The following is a 16,196-nucleotide window of genomic DNA, read 5'->3' as shown; positions in this document are numbered from 1 at the left end:
ATATATATCTTGTAGTACAAGAATTCCTAAACTAGTACTACTATTCTTTCATATTCCAAATCAATCAACTAAAACCAAACCCACAGGCAAAGCAATACAGGTTGAGGTTAGGAAGTAGCTTGGAAGAATCATTTTATCAAGCTATGGTCCCCTTTGTTATCACAAAGTCAAGTTAACATTTGAAACAACCAAAAACGACAATATTTTAACCAAACTTATCAATTATTAATAACTACAAAACGATGCTTCCTCTCTCCATCTTGGAATCTCCATAGAAATTAGAAACCACCTTTTCATCACTTCTTCCATTAGAATTTATAACCCCCTCATATTTATATCCTCTTCACTCCTTCTTTTCCACTCAACAAATTCTTCTCTCTCCATTTCAAATCTAGAACACTCCTTCCTTAAACTCTCCAACAATAAAAAAACACAAGTACTATGGAACAAACATTTGAGTCCACCTTCAGTTTCTGGTCCTCAAACATTCTAGAAACTCAAAATTCCAATAACATGACACAAACACCTTTCTCTAAGCCTCCAAGATCATCCTCCAATCTAAGCAACCGTAAACCCTCTTTGATGAACATCAAAATCCCTTCCATTACCAAACCTATCCCACAACAAAACATTCAAGAGGATAATAAGCACTATAGAGGTGTTAGAAGAAGACCATGGGGGAAATTTGCTGCTGAAATCCGTGACCCTAATAGAAAAGGGTCAAGAGTGTGGCTTGGAACGTTTGACACAGCCATAGAAGCTGCAAGAGCTTATGATAAAGCTGCTTTTCAGATGAGAGGAAGTAAGGCCATATTGAACTTTCCTCTAGATGTTGCAATTGCAACTGATGAATCTGCACAAGAATCACTTTCTAGCTCAAAATACATGAAAGTTGGTGAGAAAAGAGAAAGAGATGAAGGAAATTATGTTAAAATTGAGATGAATAATAGTAATAAGCAAGTGAAGAAAGAAGAAGTGGTTTCAGTTTCAGTTTCAGGTACAGGAGGAACAGTTTGTCCTTTGACTCCTTCATGTTGGAAAGGGTTTTGGGATACTGATGTTAAGGGAACTATCTTCAGTGTACCTCCTTTGTCACCCTTATCTCCACAACTTATGGGATGTTGAGATTAATTTCTTATGGCCCTTTCAATCATTTTGGGGTGGTAAAGTGTTGAATCTTGCTCAAAGTAAAGGAACATATATGGAGAGTCTTTTGGTGATGCTGGGGGTGCTAATAGTATATTTTTGAAGGTGAAGATTAGAGATATATTGGTTGGTTTTATAGTGTGAATATATATAGGAAGTGTGAAGAAGCTAGTGATTAATTCTTTAATTATGTTGTATATGGTCATTTGGTCCATGAATATTGAAATTTGTTCATTCGTTTATTGAGAATTGTAAAACATGTTGTCCATGAGATTAAACATTTGATAAGTAACTTACTTTAGAAATATGCATACACTTGAATGTGATGATATTAGAGATTTGAATTTAACATTAGGCATACAATATAGATTTATCTCTTGGAAGCAAACTTCTTGAAACTGAGAACAACACAGAAACCAAAACAGCCTGCTGCCTCCACTGACACTCCAAAGGCACTCCAAACACATTTAGGTTGTTATGAACACCCTTATGCTATGTTTGGTTTGGCAGCGGTGGCGGATCTTGAGGGAAATTGTTGAGGGTGCCAAAAAATTAGTTATACATAGCCAGAATTATTTTAAAAAATTAACATGTATTGTTAGATGATGGAACATGTATGGTTAGTAACAGTATCTTTTAAAAATAAATTTAAAATTGGTGGAACTAAAAGTCGAACTCATGATCCTATGCAAAAATAATGCACAATTCACCAATAAACGAGTTCGGCCCCTCCCGCCTCCATATAAGTTCGGCCCTGGTAGTGAGTTTCTTAAAATCACGGCGAAAACTCGCGCTTATTCAAAAACTACCTTTTGTAGCTTCTTTAAATCACACCGGAAAGGGTTTTGGACTGACGTTTAGTGGCCGAAAAGCCAAACCAAACAGACACTTAGATTAATTTATATCTTTTGAAAAGTACACCTTAAAATCGATTATATCACATTCATAATTGATTATAGAGTGAAATACGTTGCATAATCGATTATCTAGACAACCATAATCGATTATGTTGGTTAAAAAAATGTTTTTTCTTTTTCAAAGTAACTTTTTAAATAGTTTTTAATAAAATTGAAAATTGAAAAATAATTTTTGTGAGAGTGAATATATATTTTAGTAGGGGTGTTTCCGGTGCGGTTTGAGCGGTTTTTACGAAAAAATCATCCGAACCGCAAGAGAAAAAATCGTGTGATTTGGTTCAGTTGGTTCGGTTTTTTACAAATATTTAATTGAGCCATACATACACATAGACATTCATACACTATCAAATAACAACAAAACTCGTCATATTTTGACAACTTTCCATTTTATATGTAAAAGTTAAATTAGACAAAAATGGGATAATAAACATAAAATAATAGTATAAAACAATATAAAAATTATTATAATGAAAAAAAAATAGAAGAGACGAGAGATTAGTGAAGATAAAAAAGAAAAAACAAAAGAGTTGAGAGATTAGAGAAGAAGATGTGCGATAAAAACAAAACTGAAAAAGGAAACATTTGCATAAAAATGAGAAGGTGGAAAACAAAGAATATAAGAGAGTATAAATTAGAGAAGAAGAGGGAAGATGTATGTGACAAAGAAGGGGTGATAATGCTATTGGAGATTTGAGAAGATCGTGACTGAAATCATATGTGTAAGGATGAGAAAATTATTTGTAATCATAAGGCTAAGGTAATAGGTTTAAGTTTGAGTTGGATGTGAGTTAAGTAAAATTTAGGTTGTAACATTATGCGGTTTGATTCGGTTTGGTTTGATTTACAAAATACAAACCACAAACCGAATCGAACCGTGCGGTTTTATTAAAAGATGACCCAAACAAATTCGAACCAAATGCGGCTTTTTGCGGTTTCAGTTTGTTTTGGTTTAGTTTGCGTCTTGCTATTGGGTTGGTTTGGATTTGAACCCCTCCCACCTCCATATAAATTCAGCCCTGGTTGTGAGTTTCTTAAAATCACTGCGAAAACTCGCGTTTATTAAAAAACTACCTTTTGTAGCTTCTCTAAATCACACCAGGAAGGGCTTTGGACGTGCGTTTAGTGGCTGAAAAGCTAAACAAAACAGACACTTAGATGAATTTATATCTTTTGGAAAATACACCTTAAAATCAATTATGTAACATTCATAATCGATAATAGAGTGAAATACGTTGCATAATCGATTATCTAGACAACCATAATTGATTATATTGGTTAAAAAAATGTTTTTCCTTTTCAAAGTAATTTTTAAAATAGTTTTTAATAAAATTAAAAATTAAAAAATAATTTTTTTTGAGAGTGAATATTTTAATTTTAAGAGAGATTCATACTAATTAAAATATGATCTTTAATGAAATAAAATCACTTATGTTTCCGATGAAAATAAAATTTAAAATTAAGTTTAAAATATTTGATTTTGTTGAGTAAAATATCAAAAACTTCATGTAGCACATTTTGATTAAGGGTCATTCTTTAATAATTTTTTAAAATATTTAATCTTATTGAGTCAATCTTTAAAACTTGTTTAGAGATATAATCAAAACTATGTGTTATATTAAACTAGATTTTGGGAATTTCTTAATGCACCTTATGTATTACTAAAGCACCGCGTGAAATATAAAAATGCTTATAGGTTTCAGAGATGTATCTTCAGACGCACCAAAATGTAAACTGATGAGCCTTTATTCTAGAGATGCATCTTCAGGAACATGACGGAAATGTATTTCCAAAGAGTTAAGAGGCAGTAGCCTCAAAAAAAAGCATGTTGACAATAAAATTACCATTTGTTTTAGAATGGTCCGACAAGAAGGGACAACCCAACTCACATCCACTCTAGGGAAGCCCAACGACCTAGGCCCAATCATTTAGGGGCAAAAAGAGCGTTCTCTCTTATGCCCGTCTCCGATATATCCAAGATCAGGACGACCATATCAGCTCCAGCACCACTGGTCGAATATCAGGCTCCTTAGACATGTCAAATGATGTTCATTCTGGTGTAATGTATTTCGATTAGCAACAGCTGGTTTCGAGCAGTCTCCCAGTATTCTTAGGCTTTCTTCTAAAATCCCGACAGTCACGCGTTTTAGGCATTAATCCATGATCCACCCTAAAACACGGATCGTTAGCCACGCGTTGGGGGTAATATATAAACTCTCTTCCTCAAGAGAGTCAGGTAACACAAATTCGTAATCCTAAACACTAAATCATATTTGTACTCCTATTGACTTGATCGTCAAAGTACCTTGCAGGTACACCCCCTCCTCGTCATCATCAACACTGTGCAAGACGTTTGTGGCCTTTTTTTGTTCTGATTCTCAGGTCAGTACACCATTGATATCATAAAATCTGTAATACATAAGGGATTTTAACATAGATAACACGTTACACTTCAATATCCAAGTGGACGTTCCAACATCTTGATAATATTATCAACCGATCTGAAAACAGTCGTATCCATCTCGATCAGAACTTTTGATTTTAAACGGAAAAAGTTTTCCATATAGCCCTTAAATCAACGTCCGTCTTCAACTCATAGTTTCGAAATTCAATCTTTTCTTCTTTGTCAACGGATGACGAGCAGTACTAGATCTTCCCAATTTTTTGATTGTTTCCATATGGTAGAAGCTCATGCAGCATGTATTTTAGATCTTCAAGAGGGGCATACTCAGTGATCTTAAATTTTATTAAGGGTGTCACACCGTTAAAGTGAATATTTCCGACATGTCAAATGATGTTCATTCTAGTGTAATGTATTTTGATATGAAACAATAATACAAGTTCCATATATTTATAGTAGTTGTAGAGTAACATGGACCTTAAAAATTCTATCTTGTACCATGGGTCGTTCCGAAAATACATCTCCAGTAACACTCTTTATTTCAGAGATGTATTTCCAGAACCTTCCTTGGCAGAACACAAAAGAACAAAAACAGAACATATATTCAATGCAGTTTTTTTGACAAACTTTAAAACGTATATATTAGACATCATAACAAATTAATACAATGTTACTTACAATAAATTGAAAATACTAAAGTGAACCAAAAAACTTGTTGCTGGTCAAATCTATAACTATTGGTGGTACTCCCTTTAACTTTTGTTTATTTGTTTCTCTTTCAATCTCGCTCAATTTTGTGAACTCTTGCATTCTTTTAATAAAATGGGGTGTCTCGACTTTGGTTGTTGAATGAGTCATCCACTCCAGTGATGTAAGTGGTATAGGGCACCCCAGTTTCAAATAAGCTTGAACAAATTTTCGTGGATTTGAAATCCATCCAACACAGATAATACGATCATTTGGATTTGGAGGTGGTGCAATGCATAGTGGAAAGAAAGTTTCTGAGAAATCATATCTTATTAGATAAATACACACTCTCATACGCACTTGCTATAAGATGACTCATTTTACAGAAGCTCATCCATTTATCCTTTATTTGTTTCACTATGACGCCCGTCTTGACCATTTTTCCTTCTCCGCCCTCTATTTGTTTTGCTCCTATCGCAGGTTTAACCCGACTTCTCACATTTTTTGTTATGTGATACCTACAAAGTAGTGCATAAGAATTAGGAAATACCTTTACAACCAAATTCATCAAAGCAGTATCACGGTCGGTAACAATTACTTATGGTATGTCTTCTTGGTCCTTCCGCATTGCCCGACACACGTCTAAATCCCAAGTAAAATTATCCTTTTTTTGCTCTCTAGAAATGCGAATCCGACATAATAAGTCTTCTCGTTAAAGGTAACACCAATAATTTACAATAATTGAAGTTTGTACTTGTTTGTCTTAAACGTTGAATCAATTATGAGCATAGTAGGAAATGTGTTGAACAACTTTATGGAATCAAGATTAGTCCAAAATATATCTCTAACGGTTAGTCCATCCTCGCATGTTCGGTACCTAGATACGTAATTGTTATCATCTAAAAGTTTCAAGAGGTGTTGCATTTCAATTTTATCCACCTAAGCGCTTATCTAGTTTGATAGCACCTATTGTACACTTATCTGATATTTGCGATATTCCCGGGTCTTTTACATTTCAAGGTTGCAAGTGTGTTTTTTAGTTGCACCAAATTCAATGTCATGTAAGAAACACATTCATTCTCTTTTGGCATGAGACAACATGCAATTGGATGACCAACTAACTTTTCACACAAATCATGATTATGTAAACCACATATCACATTAAAACTCCATTTGTTATTTACCAATTGATAACCACACAACTTAAAGGGACACTCACATTTTCTTGAACCAGTTTCATCTTGTTTGAAATTCCGGAGATGATGTATATATTTCCCACTTCTTTTGCATGTCAATATCATAAGTGCACTTCTTCTATTCAAACTATTATCGGACCTTTCGGTTACAACACTAAACACCAGTTTGGATACCTCTGTATGAATCTATTAAGCATTGATCACAAAATTCAAACTTTTGTTCATTTTAAATTGGTTGTCAATTTAAATTATTTAATTGAAATTCATTCATTTTTAAATTCTTTTGTTTGGATGAAGTATTAAAAGAATTCATTGTTAAATATTTAAGGTGATTTTTATATATTTTCAAAATTTAGATCAAATTTAAAATATGAAAAATAGAGACCATTTTATATTTATTTTTTTAAAAATTTAAAAGGATCAAATTGTAAAACTTGAAAATTATAATGAATTTATTTACAATTTTAAAAATAAAATTAGGGATGAATTTAAAATGTTTTAAAATATGACAACATACTTGCAAAATTTTAAAGATTAATAACAGGCTATTTAACATTCGCATTATATAGAAGAAATGAGCAATTGATGAATTTGTGCGTTATAAATTATAATTGCTGTTGCGAAACTTATTCGCAATATGTTCGATAAAAGTTCATAACCAATTTTTTTTTTAAGTTTATTTAGAGGAGGTTTAAAATCCCACAATTTCAAGCATTTTCGAATTTTTGTCAAGCCATCTTCTACGTGGCATGCCACGTCAACTTCCGTTAATGAAAATTGATTGTAGGGACCAAAATTGTGGATAAAAATTTTTATGAGGACTATTTTGAAGAAAAAATTTAGAGAGACTAAAAGCAAAAGTCAAGATAACATGAATAAAATATTTCACAAATTTACATCATTTTAACAATTCTCTATATTTTTTATTTGTATAATAAATTTGATAAAATCATTTTAAACTTTTTAAAAAAAATTACTCTCACTTATTAAAATACTTCTTTCAAACTATTTCAAAAGTATTTTATAAACTAGTCATCACATATATACATATATCTATAACTTGGATTCTCATCGTTGCATTGATTAAATATTTGTTTATAATTTTTAATAAACTCAACTTTTTTAATCAAAATTCATGTAAACACCAAAATTGATAATGTATTATTTGGTCATCTGTATAGTCTTTTCCACTGCTTTCGATTGACTTTGTTATACAAAATAAAAATATCAATACGGAAGGGAGTTTTCTCTGTATTATGGATAACTAATGTGGAGTTTTAAAAGTTGCAGCAACCTCTATGGAGAAATAGAGATTACAATTATTAAAATTTTAAATGTATAAATACACATATTGTTTGGAATTGATGACATTTATTTAGTTAATTTTACTTTTATACATTTTAAAATATTAATAATAATTTTAAAAGAAAATGGGTGATGCATGTAAATTAATTTTACAATTTCAGCAGTTTGTGCTTGCAATTAAGTCCATCTCTTTTAGGATTATATATGCTACATGAAAAATGTTAATTTTTTAATGAAAATTAAACATAATGAAAATGTTAAAAATCGTTGAATTCGTCTTAAAATTAGAACCACTCAAATGTAAAATCCAAGTTGCACTAGCTAGATTTGAGGATAATATCCAAGTTGCACCAGCTAGATTTTTTTACTTTTCAATAATCAAAACATCCTTATCAATGTCATTGTCTCAACTTCAAAGCACAAACAAATCAATTCATTTTTCCTAAGTTTAGAAATAATGTATTACCAACTTGCATACACATCACTTTGGCCGTCGTTGATGTTCCCCAATATCTCTATACCAATCTTCATCATTGATAATTTATTTCGTAATGTTTAGCTCCAATATAAAAATTATATACCATATTACTCTAAACTCAATATTACTAATACATCAACACTCTCACACGTATCCGACAAATGCAATTTAAACAGAATCATCATTACTCGTAGGAGTGAAAATATATCAGGTCTTTAAAGACTGAGACTAACCTACGATAAATATTTAAGGCCTACCTCTGGCTATGGCATATTAGAGGTTTTTTTGGTCTAACCTAACCTTTTTAAAACTCCGGTCTCACTTGAAAGCATATTTAAAAGTCTATTTCATATGAAAGCTTTCAAAGTGTCCATTTTATTTATTTTTTTATATCGACAACAAGACCTTTTATATTTTGTCAAAAAAAACAAGACCTTTTATATAATATTTAACATATTTTCTAATAAATATACATATATAAGTCAGTGTATAAGATTTCATAGGCTTTTTTAATAACCTAAATTTAGAATATTTAATTAAATAGACTTTTAAAATAGCTTTGGCCTAGTCTTTTTGTTAAATACGTCAGACTAGGCCAAACCTTAAATAGGTCAGTTCATAGGTCTTTGTATGCCGGCCTAGCCTATTTCATTTAATATGTGGGGACAAAGAATAATGGTAACAAAAATAAATGTGACTTAAAGCAACACAATAATTTGTCAAAAGTGAAAGGAAAATCAAGACTGAAGAAGATAAAAGACAAGAACACGTTAACTTGTTTATCCAGTTCGATCAAATAATCTACAATTGAGGAGATAACAACTCTTTAATTCACTATACTTTCAAAAAGAAAATTTCTTCACCCACCTCCTAACCTTCTTGCTCACCCCTGGTGAATTTACAACATTACCCCTTGTTTCGGAAGTTCATTTCCGAAACGGTACTTTTTTTTGGAAAGAAGGTGTTTTCGGAAATGAACTTCCGAAAACGTGTTTTTTTTAATATAAAATATTGGTTTCGGAGATGCATCTCCGAAATAAAGTTACGTTATCAGAAAATGTGGTGTTTCGGAAGTTCATCTCCGAACGCACCCCCATGATGGAATTCGGAAATGAACCTCCGAATTTATGTCTGGACAGAAGAAAAATGAAAAACAACAACGATTCGCTTTATTTAATCGGGTGAAGATTACAACGATAATATTACTGAAAATTAAAGTTACATATTGTTGAACACGGGTAGGTGGGGATGAGTCAACATTTTGATAACGTCGTCCGCCGATCTTTGAAGTTTGGCGTCCAACTCGATCGGGCCTTTCGAAGAAAATCGGTCGAACGTTGTTCACATAACCGCTAAATCTTCGTCGTTCTTGATCTCAAAAGGTGTGAACTTAATGCCTCCCTCGTCGTTCAGCGATGGCGAGCGGTACTCGAGCTTGACAACCTTTCGATTCTCGGGATAGCGCAAAAGCATGTTGAGCGACGGTATCAATTCCGCAAACGGCGTGTCGCGCGAGAAGCGAAATTGGAACGGCATCGGGTAGCCGGTTTCAAAGTAGACGAATGCTAGGTGGGGGTAGGTTTGTGTCATTTGTGTTTTGTGGTGTGAAGAGGATGAAGAAGAGTGTGTAGTATTTATAGACTTATTGGAGCATTGATGGCCCAACAAACCTTATCCTGCCTCAGGGGACATTTCGGAAATGAACTTCCGAAAATAGGCTCCAGACATGTATATTTCGGAAGTTCATTTCCGAATTATGCAGAAACAGAGGTGAATTTTGCATTTTGTGCATTGCATTCTGTTTTGTGTAAACAATACCAAAAGCATACAAAATAGGCATAAAATAGGCAATGACAACATAAAACATACTTATATTATATATGTATCGAATCGGTCCGATTTTACATGATAAACAACAATACATACAAAAAATGATCGTTACAAACAAAAACGATCCGGAACGAACTAAAATTCACCGAACCAATCGGTGGATCCTAAGTCAAAAATAGGCACGTTCTTCGACCGCTCTCTATTTTGCTCGCGCTCTTTGCTCATCATTTCTTCAAACTCCGCCATCCTCGAAACGAACGGATCCGGCCAAGTCTCCGCCTCATTTAAACGATGTGCCGTCCATTGACAAGAAGTAGCCGGTATAGGACAACCCGGTTTCAAAAACACTTGAACGAAGTGCCGCGATCGTAGATACCCGATGCATATGATGCGGCCCGACGCGTCCAACGGCGGTCGACTATGAAGTGGAAAGAAAGTCTCACTTAGTCCAAACCTCGTCAAATCGATACACACCATATCATACGCACTTGCTATTAGATGACCCATATCGGGGAATGACATCCACTTCGAAACCGGAGCGATACCGGTAAGTGATGGAACAAGTGCATCATGAATTTTTGCAAACTTTTCTTGATTTTCATATAGTCGGCCGTAGATGTCCCGATACGAAGTCAACTCCGCAATGAGTTCCCGTCGGACTAAAGTGTGATTATTTTCCCCTTTACCGAGCAAACCCGCAACGGCCCGATATCTACAATTGTCGTCGCCTCCAACATCAACGATGTTATCGATATATTTGTGCATAAAAAGTGGCATCTCATCAATGTAGACAATTGGTGATTTTTTGATCGGCAGTGTACGAGGTGGCTTCGAAATACGGGCTCCTTTGTTACCACTACACTTAGACTTCGGTGTCTCATGAATTTCCGGGAACGATGCATCAACATGTTCAAAGTAGGAAGGAGATCGTTTTGTTGACGTGTCATCTTGTGTAATTTTGGACTTTTTCGGTGCACCTTTCGTTTTAACCGGTTGAGATGGCGGTTTCAAATCGGTGGTCTCCGGAAATGCGATCTTTCGCAATTGTTCTTTTATGTGCATTTTTGTTGTGTCGTCCGCTTTAGCAAACTTCTCCATTATCACTTCCAACTCGTCGGAGATGGTGATTTTGGAGTCATTTTCTTTCGGCGGGTCAAAATCATCAAAACGAAGCTTCTTCCAATGGTCGGCTACCTCATCCCTGCGTATTGGTGAATTCAACTTCTTCTTTTTTGCAAGTATACAAGCACATGGAAGGCCGTATGTATTTCTAATGGTGCACCCACATAATGAACTATCGGGCCCCGTGGTCTTCGGAGTGTGCATCCAAAATTTCCTTCCATGCCGACATTATCCTTTCAACCACAACACCGGCTTTGACAACTTTACCGTTTTCATCCGGCCTATCTTTTGTCCCAACCGCGGGTTTCAACTTGCTTCTCACGTTGCAAGTTATGTGATACCGGCAAAGTAACGCGGTCGATGTCGGGAAGACGGTATCGACCGCATTCATCAAAGCATTGTCTCGATCGGTGACAATGACGTTTGGCATAACCTCTTGATCAACTAAGAAAGACTTGCAAATTCCCAAGGCCGACGTAAAGTTTTCTTCTTTTTCACACTCCAAAAAAGCAAACCCCACCGAATAAGTCTTGTCCGTCGAGGTCACACCGACGATCTCTAGAAGAGGAAGCCTATACTTGTTTGTCTTGTACGTCGAATCCATGACTAGAACGGTTGGAAATGTGTTGAACAATTTGATACTTTCGGGATGAGTCCAAAAAATATCACGCACGGTAACTTTGTCCTCGGAGGTTCGGAAGCTTGAAACATAATTGTTATCGCCTAGAAGTTTCAAAAGTTGTTGCATTTCCGACCGAGAGCCCATATTCAAAACCTTGAGATTGTGCCGTTCATTGTAAACTTGCTTGATATTTGAAACGCTATCCGGTTTCTTACGCTTCAAATCGGCAAGTATGTTGCGAGGCACCACTTTGACTATCGTTAGGTCCGATATCACATTTCTCTCTTCCCGGGACAAACGACACGCCATTGGATGCCCGTGTAACTTGACATTCAAGGCATGATTATGCATTCCACAAATTACGGTTAACCGCCACAAATCATCAACCCTCCGAGTGGCACGCAACTTAAACGGACACCCGCACTTTCTCGATCCCGTGTCCTCGTATTTTAGCACCCGGTTTGATTGTACATATCTAACACCCCGTTCGCAATTCAAAACAACGAAAGCTTTCCGCCTACTATTTCCGTTGTCCGACCTTAAAATAACAATTCCAAATCCATGTTTGTTAGCTTCCTTCTGAACCCAATCAATCAATTGTTCTCGACTACCGAAACTCCGATCATTTGTAAAATGTTGCCGAACATCGACCGCATTGATCATGGGAGTAGCGTCAATAACCGGATCGTTATTAACGTTGACAATTTCCGGATTTAATACTCCATCGTCTTGCACAATGTTGTCCGGATGCACCATACCTAACAAATGCAAAAATTAGCAAAATTGGCCAAAACTGTTTTTTTTTAACTGCCAGGGCATATTTCGGAAGTTCATTTCCGAAATTTATTAGGTGATATATTTCGGAAATGAACTTCCGAACCATATCACTTTTCAGCATAAATTTGTTGAATCAATGTAGTGAAATAGGGGATGAAATGAGAGATGTTTACCTGAAATTGTAGCTTTCTATGCTCCCTTTAACGTGATCAACGGTTTGAAACTTGATTTTAGGGCGAAAAATTGATGGAGATTGATTGGGTTTTAGAGAGAGTTTTGAGAAGTTTTGGAGAAAAATGATGAAATAGTGAAGGAGGGAAATTTGTATATGCAGAAATATATTCCGAAATGAACTTCCGAAAATATTCACGGTTTTGAATTTTTTATGACTTCGGAGATGCATCTCCGAAAATACCAAAAAAGTGGTGTTTTCGGAGATGCATTTCCGAAGTAAAAAAAAATTAAAAAAAAAATAACTTCGGAAGTTCATTTCCGAAGCAGGGGCAGTTTTGGGTTTTCGCTGGGGGTGACCCCCCATAGGGAGGTGGGTAAAGAAATTTTCTTCAAAAGTTGTTACAAGAGATTACAAATGAGTTACAAGAAGAAGAAAAAAAAGTCTTTGGACTTCCCACAAACCAAACCATATTTCTACACAATAGTTTTCCAATCTCTCTAAGTCTCAACATATGAATTACACAGGCTTAAAATGTTTAGAAGTATTTCTGAATTCTCTTAGATACCTTCAAAGGTCTCCCTAAAATCTCAAGAACACAATCTTAAAGATTTCTACCTTTGTCGCTCTAAGTATATAGAGGATTCTCGTCACCTCCTCCCTTGTCTTTCAAACTACCTTTTGAAGATTTTAAAGACATGAATGACACATACACTTATTTATAAGTGTTGAAATCCAACCAATCTTTGATTGACACAAATCATAATTCATTAATTATTAGAATAAAAATATTATAACTATTTTTATAATATCTTTTATATTTTTTTTTCAATATCTTATATATTAGTTTAGAATATTATAAATAATTTATAATATTTTTTATATTATAAATAGTTTATAATATTTTATAATATTTAATATTAATTTAAAGTAACAAATTTATGAACTGTCTACTAAATTTGATACCCGTGAATCGTCTAAATCCGACTACTTTTTAACTTTTTGACAATTTTAAATTTTATTTTTTTTCTCTCTTCATTGCTCGATATATTGATTACATTTTCAGTTATGACTTAAGATTATATAATCATTAACATGGTAGCTAGTACTCTATTGAAGAATTTGTAACACTCAAACATTTCACATATAATTCATCAAGTAAATATTATTGAGATGTTTTGTGATTTATCTCTCAAAACTTAGGTATCAACTAAACATTGTAAGTTGAACTCATCAAAGTAGTGTTAGATAGACAAATTGCTCAACATTTAGGATGGTTCTCTTTTGAATTCAATGTTCTCTCCTAGTTGTGAAGGTTCTTAGCAATCATTCATTAATTTCTTAACAATCAATGGTCTAATTGCTTGAATCAAAACATATAAACCCAACCAAAAAACAAAAACTAATATGCAAGAAATATCTACATTGATTCCATATTGACATATCATTTCTTGCTTCTATGTACAAACCATGTGACATACAAGATGAGCTCACTCCTTGTAAACCCAACCAGTTAAAATCTTAAACACATTAAACAAATAATTCCCAAACAGTCCTTACTATTATTTTAACATTTTAATGGATTATGATTGCTCATCCAAAACCAAAAAAAAAGAATTACTAATAATTACTAAACAAACTTGTACATCATCATCACCAGCATCTAACTCTATTCATGAATCTTCATCATGAACTTGAACTAGTACTTCTTGTAGCTTCTTCACTTTCACTTTCTCTTTCTCTTCTCCTTTTCCTGCCACAACTATTTGGCTTAGGATCACACAATCCAGCCTCCAAAGGAAAATTCAATATAGCTTTCCTACCCCTCATTCTAAAAGCAGCAGAATCATAAGCTTTTGCAGCATCAATCTCACTATCAAATGTACCTAACCAAACCCTACTTCCTTTCCTTGACGGATCACGTATCTCAGCTGCAAATTTCCCCCATGGCCTTCTCCTTACTCCTCTATACCTCCTTGTCTCACCAACACCAACACCAACACACTCTTCTTCTTTCTTCATCTTCTTTGATGATGGCACAGTAGTACTTTGTACTGGTACTGGCACTACTACTACTTCAGGTGATGAATTTGATGATTTTTTGGTTTCCTTTGAAGGGCTTGTTTCACTTGAAGATGAAGTGTGGTTAAAGAACTCCATGTCTGATATCAAATCATAGTCTTCAAGGAAAGTGAAGAAGGTGGAGTTGTCTGAGATATATGAAGAGAAATCAAAATCTGATGAAGGGTTTTCAAGTTTAACAGGATGGAGAAAAGGGTCAGAGATGGTGTCACCTAAGAGATGATGGCGTATGAGATCTATGTTTGAAGCTTCTTTTGCTGTTGTCATGTCTTTAGGAAGTGAAGAAAAAACAACATGTGATTGAATGTTGGGGTTGAAAAATATTTGTAGAGAAAGGTGGATTTTTATATGGATTTAGTGATTACTGTGAAAGGGTCCCCTCGTATGTTAGAAGTCTTAACAGGTCATCTCATCTGTAAGGCAACCACTAGGGTGGACCATGAATGTTATATGGTCCACCAATAACCACTTGTGTAGGAGTATATGACTCATGAGTATAGCAACAAACAAGTCATACTTTGTTAGAAAAGAAGAAAAAAAGGTTTATTTGGAGGAGTTTGAATAATAATTAATAATATTAATAACTAAATCAACTTCTTATTTCCAAGAATAAGTTTTACTAAATTTTTTCAAAGGAATAAAATTATAGAAACTTGAAGAATAAGTCTAGATGATAATGTTAGGCAGGTACCATAGGAGTTCTTCAATAATCTTTTCTTTATGGAAGACTCAAAGCAGTATTTTAAAAATCGGACCAATCATTAAATTGATGAGGGTAGTGGATTAGTGGTTTATTGGTTTAACTACCAGGTCACTGGTCGAATCGCATGACTAATTCGAATTAAACTGGATAACTCGGTTGAATAAATCGGTCTCTATTGCAACACTATATATTTATTAAATCGGTCGAACCGAATCTCTAAAAAATATCACAACAATCACAAAATTTTAAAATTTTAAAATTTCATAATATCATATGTTTATTCTTTACATTGAAATTATAAATATAATCACCACTCACAACAAAATAATACAAAATATAAATTTAAATAAATTTTAAATCAAGTGTAATTGCAAACAGAGAAAAAGTTATTCCACATAAAATTTGAATAAAACTCACTTTAGTCAGAGGATGTGCGTAGATCATCATTAATATGGATGCTAGGAGAGTGATTGATGCAGTGAAGCAGAAGGATAATCAAGGTCACTATAGCTTGGCTTTAATTCGGCAAATTCGTTTGTTAATCGCGCGACACGACATTACCATTCTGGAGCATACATTTCAGGAAGTTAATAGTGTCGTAAATCATCTTGTCAGATCTGCGAGAGAGTTGCAGAATGGCTATCACATTTTTAAAGACGACTGCATATATATAGATTCTGCTCCATAAATGTTGGCTCTCGTGTTTTAGCTTTATAGTTTGTTTTGTTTTCGGGCTTCGGCCCTCCTAATTACCAAAAAAA

General features: G+C 34.2%; 2 protein-coding genes across 2 annotated transcripts; one reads left to right on the top strand and one right to left on the bottom strand.

The window, feature by feature from the left end:
* The first annotated feature begins 245 nt into the window (after positions 1-245).
* LOC131595884 (ethylene-responsive transcription factor ERF104) lies at positions 246-1,405 on the top strand. Its single transcript, XM_058868400.1, has one exon. The coding sequence runs from the start codon at positions 442-444 to the stop codon at positions 1,123-1,125; it is 684 nt and encodes a 227-aa protein (XP_058724383.1). The 5' UTR covers positions 246-441; the 3' UTR covers positions 1,126-1,405.
* Positions 1,406-14,053: 12,648 nt separating this feature from the next.
* On the bottom strand, positions 14,054-15,128 carry LOC131600260 (ethylene-responsive transcription factor ERF107-like). Its single transcript, XM_058872446.1, has one exon. It carries the CDS (start codon positions 14,997-14,999, stop codon positions 14,337-14,339), a length of 663 nt encoding a protein of 220 aa, XP_058728429.1. The 5' UTR covers positions 15,000-15,128; the 3' UTR covers positions 14,054-14,336.
* Between the last annotated feature and the right edge of the window lie 1,068 nt (positions 15,129-16,196).

This window comes from Vicia villosa, linkage group LG4 (assembly GCF_029867415.1).
Source record: "Vicia villosa cultivar HV-30 ecotype Madison, WI linkage group LG4, Vvil1.0, whole genome shotgun sequence".
In the NCBI taxonomy this organism is placed as follows: Eukaryota; Viridiplantae; Streptophyta; class Magnoliopsida; order Fabales; family Fabaceae; genus Vicia; species Vicia villosa.
The sequence above is the reverse complement of the archived record's forward strand: the minus strand, read 5'-3'. Positions and strand labels throughout refer to the sequence as shown.